The 12,957-nt window shown below is 38.0% G+C and overlaps 1 protein-coding gene across 7 annotated transcripts in view; it reads right to left on the bottom strand.

The window, feature by feature from the left end:
- The window catches only part of LOC115088276 (triadin-like), a 162,069-nt gene that overhangs the window by 65,663 nt on the left and 83,449 nt on the right, over positions 1–12,957 (bottom strand). For 4 of the 7 annotated variants that reach the window (XM_029596394.1, XM_029596397.1, XM_029596399.1 and 1 more), the window contains exon 3: positions 6,273–6,314. The exons of the other annotated variants lie outside the window; for them this stretch is intronic. In XM_029596394.1, coding sequence (XP_029452254.1) covers positions 6,273–6,314 — 42 coding nt within the window. The remainder of the gene's footprint in view (positions 1–6,272; positions 6,315–12,957) is intronic. 7 annotated transcript variants of the gene reach the window in all.

The following is a 12,957-nucleotide window of genomic DNA, read 5'->3' as shown; positions in this document are numbered from 1 at the left end:
AGGGAATAAAGCCTTAATCACCAAAATTCAGTTAGCAGCATGCTCATTAATAATGGACTGATTCCAGTATATTGCCTATTTAATCTGATCTTTCAACTATGGAACTCTCTACCTCCAGAATTAAGGTTGCAAAGAGTCATCTAGATGTTAAAAAAAAACTAAAGACATGGCTCTTTAAACAGGCTTTTGAAAGATCAGATTGAATAGACAATACACTGGAATCAGTCCATTATTAATGAGTGTGCTGCTAACTGAATATTGGTGATTGAGGCTTTATTTCCTTTTGTCTGTTTCCTGTTAATTTTATGATTTGTACAATTTGTTTGCTTTATTATGACTATTGGCCTTGTTTTATTTTCTTTTAATGTATTTATAATTTATTTTATAATAACTTTATGATTTTATTGATGTTATTATTTTATGATTTTATTTTTTGTAAACCATTGTGTTTGTCACAGAATGATGGAATATAAATGCGATAAATAAATAAATACTATGCTTCCTTTCTCCCTTCCCTTGCCCCTCCCTTAAACAATTGTTCTAGGATATTTTTTTTACCCTTGTCAGTTGAAGGCTGAAAGAAAATTATCCTCTATAGCTAAACACTTCACTTTCATTTTGTGGCAAATGAAGGTTGCCTTACTTCTCCCAAACCTGAAAAACAGGACACTGCCCCACAGCACAGAGCACTACTGCCAAGCTACAAGGCCAACTTCTAAATTTTAATTAAATCTCCTGATTGTTTTGTATGTACTGGGGCCTTGTGAGATTCTGTCTTATGCTGTTAAACTCTCCAAAACCTGTGCACCACTGATAGAATTCTTGAAATTGTCCACAAAAACGTAACAAGATTTGTGGAGACAATAATCCAACTGCCTGCATTTGTGAACATTTTACCCTTGAGGTATGCCAGAATAATCAAAGCAAAACTATGTGAAACGTTTTGCTTTGATTATTTCTCAACGAAAAAATACGTGCACAAATTTGATACCTCCTTTTTGTGCAGGTACTTTTTCACAGCAAACTATGTGGATAGTTTTGATTATGTAAAACACTGCACATATTGCCCTTCCCTAAAACCTATTCCCACCCCGGGAATGCTTCAAAAAACCCCACCTATAAAAGTGTGCATGTTGCTGGAATACGTGGGTACTTTTGTCTGTGTATGGAGTGGGCCATATTAAAAAAGTTCGTTTCTGCAGATGAAACAGCATTTACTTGTGAAAAAGGCTTTCATTATTTCCCTCCCCATGTACATGATATGCTTCTACTACATAAACACTTATGACTGCTGAGAACAAAGCTTTTCAATAAGAAACTAGAGAGTGAGTATATCAAGGTACTGCTAAATCCTGCAACATGAGATGTGGGGTCACACGGGATCCAAACCATGACATGCCAACACCAAGGAGATAATGTCACTGGATTAGAGTTGGATTTTGGAATCTAGTCCGAGTTAATCCATCTATCCCTATTTCAGTACAAATAGTTTACAACAATATTGGCAAGTTCTCAGAGATATTATGAATATGTACTGATCTATTTGCACCCAAGTTATTTAGCAGGGAAGCATCAATGGTTAGTTTTTCAGACAGATGTGAACTGAACAAGGCAAAAATGTAGCTCTGTGCCGGAAGCAGTAATTTTGGATCTATAAATCAATACAACCAAAGCTGCATCAATATTTTTCTATCACACACTATAGGATGGGTGTCTTTTCTCATTTGACAAATTTCAGAAATCCATCTTATAGCTGATGCTTAGTTTCCTGACAGCAGCAATCCTATCTATCTGATCATTGTCGATATGCCATTTGTTTGGAAAAAAATCAGTGGATTCCATCTTTAGAAAATACATGTTTTATATAGACGGTTATAACAAGAGAAATGGCATACACTGGGACAGTGACAAAATTAAGCAAGATCTGTAGCCTTACAAAAATTCACTTAACCTCAAACTTAAAACTATGCATGTTGTATATGAAGAGTAGGAGAACATCTAGTGCTCTCAGGAAGACATAGAGAAAGGATGTAGTATTTGGAGAAGAGAGAGGGTAGCAACAGGGAGTTGGGTGTTTTGCTCTTTGCCTCAACAAGAGAAGTGCAAAAGCAGATATCTGAACTTAGTGGAAAGAACCTGAAATAGTAATAGTATATTCAGAAAAAAGAAGAATTATGATTCCTGAGCCTGGAAGAGACTGGGATCTCTAGGATACTACAGTATGGGAGAGTCTGTGCCAAAGATTCCTGCTGTAATACAGATCTGGGAGAAAGAAGAAAATCACAGTGTGAAGAATGGATGGTTAGGTAATCCTCATCTATTGATTTTAAAGGAGTCATGAGGCTTGAAGTGGAAGCTGCTTAGCTCAAGTACAGAACCCTAGTAAAACTATTTGGAAGCTAAGGAGGTTTCAGTGACTGAGGCAGTTTTGCCTTTAGCAGTTCTGGATTTGTTTATCAACACTATATAGTGAGGAGATATCCAGCATTGAGTGAAATATTTATAAACAGCAAATATTCTACCTTCTGTAAAGATTAATTGAAAGTGATAATCAGCAAAATGAAAAGAGAATGATTTGTGAAAAATTGCCTGTGTTGTGAATTATTCAAGAGCAGTCGGAAATGCCATATAAGTAACCTCATTGGTAGGGCCTTTACGTAGAGCTTCCCCCATTGGGAAAGAACCCTGATTCCCCCTTCTGGGAGTGGACAGAGGACGAGGGGTTATAGTTAAGGTACATGACTGGAAAGAAAAGTCAATCCGTTTCTCTTGAATCAGACCCTAAAAATGCAAAATTAAACATTAGTCCTACAATGGATCTTCCCTAACAACTCTCTGATAAATAACCAGAGGTACACATTTCAGCTCATTAGCCTTTCATGCTCACTATTGCTTTCAACCTTAAGAAAAACAATGAAGTTTTAAGTGATTAACTCCAACTTAGTGCTGTGGTTAGTCTCAAAGAATAAACCATGGGCCACAGCTGAACCTGAGTTAAGAAAATAAATTAGCACATTAGCACGGAGAGCCAATATTAATTATCTGTAGCAACATTATAATGACATTTATGCAGAATATAAAGCAGTGCAGATCTGTAGTAGGCAAAGGAAACTGGAATCTTTGTAAGCTGTGATACCACTTATTGAACTATGAAAACAGATGTTGCACATCAGCTTTTGAGACCACATAGGTCCCTTCCTCAGATTTTATTGGTTTACAAATAGTATCACAACCCATAAAGATTCCAAAATATAAAACAGTGTGATGGGGTGTTCCTGGAAACTATAGACCAGTGAGCCTGTTGTTGCTGCTAAGCAAAATGGTAAAATTTATTTTTAAAAACAGATAGACATGGTTTTTAATGGGGGATAATCAGCATGGTTTTTGCAAAGGAAAGTCTTGTCTTACCAATTTACTAGATATTTTGAAGGTGTAAATAATCATGCAGTTAAAGATGAGTCTGTTGTATTTGGATTTTCAGAAGGCAGGGACTGGGAGGTTATGGGATTGGAGGCAGTGTCCTATTGTGGATTAGTAACTGGATAAAAGACAGGAAACAGAAGTAGGATTAAATTATTTTCTAAATGGAGAAAGGTCATTAGTGCAGTGCTCCAGGGTCTGTACTGGGACCTGCACTATTTAGCATATTCATAAATGATCTGAAGAAAGAAGTAATGGGTCATATGATTACATTTGCAGATGCCACAAAATTGTTTCAAGTTGTTAAAACAGCAGCAAAAGGAGCTTTTGAAACTAGAAGACTGGGCATCTAAATGGCAGATGCAATTTAATGTGGACAAGTACATGTAGTGAAAAATAACTACAGCAACAGATACATGATCCTTGGTTCCATGTTAGGCATCACCAATCAGGAAAAGGACCTTGGTGTTCTTGTGGACAATACCTTGAAACCTTTTGTGCAGTGTGCGACAGTGGTCCTAAAGGCAAATAGAATGTTAGGAATTATTTCAAAGAGAATTGAGAATATCATAATGCCTTTGTATAGATCCATGGTGCAACCACACTATGAGTATTATATGCATTTCTCGTCACCTTATCTTTAAGAAAGACATAGCAGACACATATAAAAGGTATAGAGAAGGGCAGCAACAATGATAAACGGGGTAGAATAGCTCCCTTATTGAGAGAGACTAAACAGTTTAGGGCTATTTAGCTTGGAGAAGAGACAACTGAAAGGGGATATGATAGAGATTTATAAAATAATGAGTCAGATGGAATAGGTAATGCAAATAACACTAGAACTAGGGGGCAATCAATGAAACTAATAGATTAAAAACAAATTGTATGAAGTATGTTTTCATTTAGTATGCAGTCAAGCTATGAAATCTGTTGCCAGAGGATATGGTCAAGACAATTAACATGGTGGAGTTCAAAAGAGGTTTGGACAAGTTCCTGAAGGAAAGGTCCATAAAGAGTGATTAGCCAGATAGACTGGGGAAGCCAAATCATAGCCCTGGGAGTGAGAGAAAAGACTCTTTCGGATGCAATTGGTAATTGTGATCTGGACTAACCACTGTTGGAGATAGGATGCTGGGCTCAGTGGACCTTGGTCTGACCCAGTATGGCACTTCTTAAGTTCTTATGACTAATAATCAGAAGTGAATTCCTGTGTGCAATCTCTGTGACTACCACAAGATCCACCCCTGGGTGGCTTCAGCCCTTAAATAGAACCAGAATCCTCTGAATTTCCTGCCAAATGATCAGAAAACATCCACAAATATTCACAGCCACACATATCTCTTCAGCAGCTGGTGCTGGGCTATAACAAATCCTGAATGGCTTCCTTTACAGACGCTGAAAATAAATGTTTGCATGTTCATTTCATATTTAGTAGTATGATGCTTTTAAACACAAATATTAATTTCAGATTGTGATATAGTGGTTTGACAGAAACAGACGGGCTTACTCTTAAACCTATCTTCCTGGTCTCTTTTTACAGTCCCCCTGCAGCTCTTTCACTGTCCAGCTCATGGGTAATGCACTTGGCATCTCACAGCAGTTTTATAATTCTGGGCTGCATATTTTTCTCCTCATATTCTACATGCTAGATTATATCTTTTGGTGACAAATAATATAGAAAGTTCATGACTTCTAGTTAAGAATCTTAGCTGCCTTTATATAAAACTTTTTTTTTATTTTTAAATAGTCTAGGAAGGCAGATAAGAACTGAAAGACCCATCTAGTCTGCTCAATTTGCATCATTTAGCAAAGCCACAGACTACGTTCAGCCTCTGGCTTTCATATCATGTCTTTGCACAAAAATAAAGGTTAACAAATAAAAACAATATTGCAAAATACTGTATATATGTATATATATGAAAGGTGATACATTTCTATTGAACTAAATACATTTCTTGAATAGCTTTCAAGACTCTCTACTTCGGGTTTGAATTCAAATGAGCAAAATATATTTGCCAGGAAATATAAAATAGTGTGACTGCAATAAATGGATCATAAATGAAGAATTTCCACTGAAAAGGGTTTGCTTTTCCATTACTTATACTTTTCATGTAAACAGAAATGTAGAATTATAATGTTAAAAAAAAAAGACCATATGGCCCATCCAGTCTGCCCATCCGTCCATTTAATTTAGCATTATAGTTCTCATCACTTCCTTAGCCATCCCCTGTATTTATCCCATGCTTTCTTGAATTCAGATACTGGTTTTGTCTCCAGCACTTCCACACATCCACCACCTTCTCTGTAAAGAAATATTTCCTGAGTCTACCCCCTTTTGACCTTATCTCATGACCCCTCATTCTTGAGCCTCCTTTTCATTGAAAAAGGCTCTCCTCCTGTGCATGGAAAGCTTTGAGATATTTGAATGTCTCTATCATATCTCCCCTATCTTACCTTTCCTCTAGGGTACACATGTTTAGGTCTTTAAGTCTTTTCCCATATGCTTTAGAAGAAAGACTACTGACCTTTTCAGTAGCCACCCTCTGGACTGACTCCATCTTATTTACATCCTTATTTGAATGTCTCTATCATGTCTATCTCTTTAATAAATAAATATATAAATATATATGTAGGTCTGAAATTTTCACTGATGTTCAGCTTATGTCTATAATAGAAACATAGAAACTCCTCTGTTTGATACTTAGTTCAGTTTACTGGAGGCATTTTCATTAACTTCCTTGGGGGTATTAGCATACAAACACTATTATTTATAAGCATGAGCTACATTTGTGCTTGGGTTAGTAACACAATGCAAATCGATGCTCCAAACACTGCAGGCAGAATGTCTTTACCAGGTGGAAAACATGGGTCGTCACAATGTTGTGAGTAGGTGGCTATTGTGGAAGGCAACAGGACGTTTCATGGATAGGCAATAAAGAAAAAAAGCAAGGAATGTTATTAGCACTCATATGCAATTAACTTATCGAAATGCTGGTTTTCAAAAGAAAAATACATTCATGGAATGGAGCTGCAGAGACAATGTGTCCATGTGGAGCTGAAACCGAAAATCTAAATTAAAAAATGTTGCAAGACAACCAACAGGCTTCAGAGACAGGAAAGGCAATAAGATCTCATAGTCCTGCAGATGCAATGTACTCACAGGACTGCAAGCTCATTTTCAAAGGGTAACTTCAGGAAAGTTATTTATTTCGTTATATAAATTCAGTTGATGAATCTCAATGAACTATACAATCACTTTCAAAATTCTGCTGGCACCTGGAATGTAGGAACCCACCCTTCTTATTATTGCCCCCATAAACTATAACTAAAACCATGTGTAAGATGTCACTACACGACTTTTCTGCAACATTCTTGTGAATAATTGTAGCTGCAAATTTCTAGATTATAGATTAGGAAATGGCTTTTTCTTTTCTGTAGGTGGGGGAAAGAATCAAAAACTCAAAATAGTACTATGTCATCAATAATACACATTCCTTACAACTATGCAATATTTGATTGCCTCTCATTTGATTGTATTGTTTATTGTTCAAATATAATTAGTCACCATATCAAAGATTCCCACAGCAATATACACAATAGTTCAATAGAGCTTTTAGCTCCTCTTGTTTAGAAATGTTTAGGATCCCTCTGCTGTTCAAAAATTCATTGTCTCTATAGACAGGAAACAGTGTAGAGACATCTTTGAAAATGACCAAGTGATAACACAAGTCCCACCTTGTCACCGTAGAGCCTTCTTTTCTATGAAGATTAGAATAACAAATGAGACAGAAACAGAAAATATTGACTTTCTTACCATACTTTTTGGAAGCCTTCATTAACCTCAAGGTTAGCCATGTGCTCGCAGTCACCTGCCATCAAAGGTTGACTAGCAAGTTGAAGAAATGTCCCTTGCACAAAGCATATCTAATTCCCTAATTCACTTCTATACCTATATATGCATATATTCTCATAAATATGTACTATGGTGTAGAGAGGCTGGATGTTATTGTGTATAACTGTTTTTGATATTTATTTGTTTTTATTGTTATCTTGTTAGATTTCATATTTTAACTGTACTTTGATTACATTTTATTGCTATTGTTCTTTAGTCTGGATTTTTTATTTGGAAGTGTTGAATATAAATAAATATTGGTTGATTATATGTGCATGTACTAAAATGGTTCCAGTAGACTCCAGCACTTGCTAGTCTTGTTACAGAAGTTATGCACATCCTACGAAAGTACAGTTCTTAAGTAATTGCAAACAGAGAGACACTACTGAGAATGAAAAGACAAAAAACTATTAGAGAAGAGAAAACCATAGGTTGTCTTTTCTAAACTGGCCTTAGAGATAGAACATCAGTTTTGGAATTCTGTTTATGAGTAGTCATCCTGGAGTTAGGAGACTAAACTCAGAAAGAGAGCTCTCTCTCTCTCTAACTAATTAACATTGCCAGTATCACAAATATTACATATCATGAAACTATAAATCCAAAGCAAAACTAAATTTGTATAATTGAAGACAACGTTCATCAGTCAATCGCAGTGTCCAAAGGTAGGGAATATTTTGATTAAAAATAATAGTTTGTATTACTTTTATTCCCAGCCCCTATTTGGATAACTTCTACTAATTACAGTAAATGGAAATTAGAGTAGACATTATTTTTAATTGTAATTTTTAATGTCAGGTTTGTTAAAAGGTACACTATTACTGCTTTAAAAACTTCCTTGCTACACATGGGAATGAAACCTTTAAATACTTTTTGAAGTGGTTATTTAATCTACATCTGATCAATTGCAAAACACTGCAAATATCTATAAAACAGCAATATATGTACAAGGCCAGCTCTTTAGTAATTACAGCCACAAACTTATTTTATGGAAACAACACAGTAAAATTGTGTTCCAATTAGATTTGTTTACTTGCCTTTCCAAGGTGAATTGCGTTAGGTACTAGGGATAGGCACTGATTTTTTTTTTTTTTAGTGTTTTCGATTTGTGTTATCTGTTTGATTTCATTTTTAAAATGGTTTGGGGGTGTTTATTTTGCATTTCTCTAATTTTGGAGATAGTGCGCACTAATTGAAAATGTTACAATAAGTTAAAAAGTGTCAATTGGGGAGCAGTTTGTTAGCTAGGTGGTTCTACATTCGCATTGGCTGTCTCCTTACTTACTTGATTGTGCTGCTAAGATTGCAAGGTGGCGTTTGTGGGGGGATGGCCAGTGCCTGCCTGGTTCAAGTAAAAACAAACAAGTGAGGTAATAAATAATAGCATCAAGAACTACGGTAGTCAGCAAAAGCATGTAATGCAAATGTATATTTTGAATTTGCCAATCCTTTTCTATTTTAGGAAAGGGGCCCTGACATTTTGGGAATTTGTTGCCAGAGGATGTGGTTAGTGCAGTTAGTATAGCTGGGTTCAAAAAAGGTTTGGATAAGTTCTTGGAGAAGTCCATTAATGGCTATTAATCAATTTTACTTAGGGAATAGCCACTGCTATTAATTGCATCAGTAGCATGGGATCTTCTTAGTGTTTGGGTAATTGCCAGGTTCTTGTGGCCTGGTTTTGGCCTCTGTTGGAAACAGGATGCTGGGCTTGATGGACCCTTGGTCTGACCCAGCATGGCAATTTCTTATGTTCTTATACTTTGAATTCCCCTGGTATGTGTGTCTGTGTATTTGGGTGGGGGACAGATGGGATAGAGACTGAACAGGGTGCTGACTTGTGAGAAAGAGGCACCCTGGTGTGTGTGTGGTGGGTGACCTGTCACCCCACATAGTTACCCCAGTTACCTCCACACATACCAGGCTGCCTCTCTCTCCCACATGTCACCCCATAGTCACCCACGTCACTTCCCCCTCACCAGTCACCCCCCCCCCCCCACACACACACACAAAATATACTGCTTCTTTCTCACCATTCACCATTGTAACCAGTCTCTCTCCCCTACCTGTCACTCCAGTCACCTCAGCCATTCCCCCTTTCACCAGTCACGTCCACATTCACCAGGCTGTCTCCCTCTCACCAGTCACCACCCAACTAGTCGTTCTCCCACCTGTCACCCCATATAGCCACAGCCACCCCATTAACTTCTCTTCTCCCCATTCAACCCCACATACCAGGCTGCTTGTCTTACCAGTCACCACCTCAACCAATCTCTACTGCACCTGTCACCCCACTCAGTCGCTCCAGTCACTCCCCCTCTCTCCAGTCACCCTCACACACATCAGGCTGCTTCTATCACCAGTCATCGCCCCAAACAGTCTCTCCTCCAACTGTCACCCCCATAGAGTCACCCCCTTTTTTCAGTCATCCCCTCACACCAGGCTGCATCTGTCTCACCAGTCACTACCCCAACCAGTCTCTCTCCCATTTGTCACCCTATACAGTCAGTCCAGTCACTCCTTTCTCACCAGTTACCCTCCCCCCCCCACACACACACACAAAACAAGCTGCTTCTCTCTCACACACACACAAAACAAGCTGCTTCTCTCTCACCAGTTACCATTATAACCAGTCTCTCTTCCTCACCTGTCACCCCATACAGTCACCCCGTCAATCCCCCTTTCATCAGTCACCTCCACACATGCCAGGCAGCCTTTCTCTCACCAGTCACTACTCAACCAGTCTTTCTCCCACCTATCACCCATTACAGCCACTCCAGTCACTGCCTCTCAACAGTTGTCCCCACAAGCACCAGGCTAATAAGAACATAAGAACACCAGGCTGCCTCTCTCTTACCAGTCACAACCCAACCAGTCTCTCATCCACCTGTCACCCCATACATTTACCCCAGTCACTTCCCCTCTCAACAGTCACCCCTACATCCAAGCACACAAACACACACCAGGAGAATTCAAAGTATGCATATCCCAAAATGACAGGGCCCCTTTCCTAAAATACAAAGGGACTGGAAAATTCAAAGTATGCATTTGTATTACATGCTTTTGCTGACTAGAACTTAATGGTATTATTAAGTCACTTGTTTGTTTACATTTGTTATTAAGCACCCCATAAACACCATCTTGCTACTTTAGCAATGCAAACAAGTAACTAAGGACACAACCAATGGGACTGAGAACCATACCTCTAGCTAACAAACTGCTCCCCCAATTGACACTATGGTTAGTGTCACTAACACGAAATACTAATTGCTACGAAATTTCATCACTTTTTTTTCTTTTCATGGCGCTCCCAAAACAAGATGAACTAGACAATTTCACTGGCATTGTCTATTTCATTTAAAACTAATGCACGTCCCTATTAGGTGCTTCCCTTCCCCAGAAAGCTTACAATCTAAGTTTATATCTAAAGCAATGGAGAGTGAAGTTACTTGGAAAAGATAACATGGAGAGTCAGCAGGATTTGAACCCTGGCCTCATTTCATTTCAGAGTGCTATGCCAACTTCTAGGGGATCTTTCTAATTGCAGAGTAGGAATGAGTGACTCATTTTGAAAGCCCTGCAAGTTATATATATAAAGGATTGCAGTATCTGCATCTCTCTCTCTCTCTCTCTCTCTCTCTCCCCCCATGCTTTCCAAAGTAAATGTGAGCCTCTCCCTCAACCCAGGATACTGCCCCCCCCCAAAAAAAAAAACCCTTCAAATAGATGTTTGATGTAATCTTAACTGAAATCTGATTCCCAGTTACAACCTAAATAGCCAGTCTGATGGGTGGAATAACAAAAGACTGAGCCATACTGAAATAATGGAAAAAAATGAGGCCGAATTTCTGATGCGATAAGCGACTGTGTACTGGTCTCCTACTCAGAGTCTGTAAGCTGAGGGGGAGGTGAGAGAGGAAAAGATCTACAGAAAGAGACAGGTAGCAAGATAGAGGAGTGATTTTAAAATTATTTTGCTGTATATGTACATGAGATTTATTCTTTATTAATTCTATATTATTTGTTGTACACTGTGTATTAGGCTTAGCGTGAGTTGAATAGCACGTCTGTTGTCATTTTGTACACAAATAGTGGTACAGAATGTAAGTAATCAGTGATAGATGAATACGCTAGTGAGTGTAAACCATGAAGCAGTGCAGATTAGCAAAAATATCTGACACCTTTAAATTGATGGTGTTGGTGTGAAAATATATAGCAATGATTAGAATAAACAAAACAGATTGCTAGTGGAACATCTGATGGCTAGGCATTTAATTAAATTAGTATTAGTTATAACTGACAACGATGCAAGAATAACACACTTCTGTCTCATCTGTTCCCAAAAAATTCCTATTTAGATTTATCCAATAGTGCAGAACCATATTCTGAACTTCTGCACGTATATAATACAATACAAAAAGCATATTTTATTCTGCCAAAAAGAAAAATATTCATCATCTATTTAATTCATTACAGAGTAATAAAGAAGTTGTGCACAGTGAGTGCAGGGAGAAACTTGACCGTGGTGCACATCAAGGAAACGATGGATGAACTTGCACAAATGGTGGAAGGACACATTGCAGTGTAATTTTCCAAAGTAGGCTGCTAAATATTTTAGAAAAATCCAGTGCTACTATTATCAGGTAAAGCAAAATGGAAGGGTAGCTTATTGGTTAGAACATTGAGCGTAATGCCAGAGAAGCCAGCGTTAAAATCCTTTCTCTCCCATTGATAAACCTTGTGCAAGTTACTTCACTCTCCATTGTCTCAGGTATACATTTAGGGGGCAATAAAAATGGCATATATCATCACAATTTTCAAAAGCCCACTTATTTGTATAAAAATGAGTTTTAAGTGCATAAATCCTTTTGAAAAATACCCCTAATGAGTATAGGCTCTGTGGGATAGTGAAAAACGTATTGCATCTGAAATGTAACTCACCTTTAGCTCAAGCTGAGAAAGGCAAGTAATCTAATCTAAATGATTTTCTAATAGAAGTCACTGTTATCGTGATGCTTTTTTAACTTTGTTGCAATAGTGCTGGTGTTGCTATAGTACTAGTGCTCACACTAGGACAGTGGATTTCTTTTCATGGAGTAGGAGCTAGACTGGACAGTCTGTGACTGTGTGCACCAAGATACAGTAACATTTTCATTAAAGCATGCCAGCAGTGATAAAGCATTGAACAAAGAAAGCCCAACATACCTTACGGAGCCTACTTACTGTCTGTAATCTCAAGCATTTATGGAATGGTCTGATAGTGCAGGGGAGAAGCAGCTAGATGACCAAAACTGTGAGAAATAGATGCTGATAACAAGCATCAGACAAGTTCTGAAACGTTGGTTGGGTTAGATGCTGCAGTCTTCCACTCAAATTGTTTGTTTATGCATACACCCACCCATCCACACACACACACATTCACTCACACACACACAAACACACACACTCGTCACACACATACACTCTCATTCTCACACACTCACTCACACATATACACTCACTCTCACTTACTCAAACACACACACACACACTCATTCTCACATACTCACTTACTCACACACACACACACACACATACACACTCACTCTCATACCACACACACACATTCACTCATTCACACACACATACTCTCTCACACACTCACTCACTCA

This window comes from Rhinatrema bivittatum, chromosome 3 (genome assembly GCF_901001135.1).
Source record: "Rhinatrema bivittatum chromosome 3, aRhiBiv1.1, whole genome shotgun sequence".
Lineage (NCBI taxonomy): Eukaryota > Metazoa > Chordata > Amphibia > Gymnophiona > Rhinatrematidae > Rhinatrema > Rhinatrema bivittatum.
The sequence above is the reverse complement of the archived record's forward strand: the minus strand, read 5'-3'. Positions and strand labels throughout refer to the sequence as shown.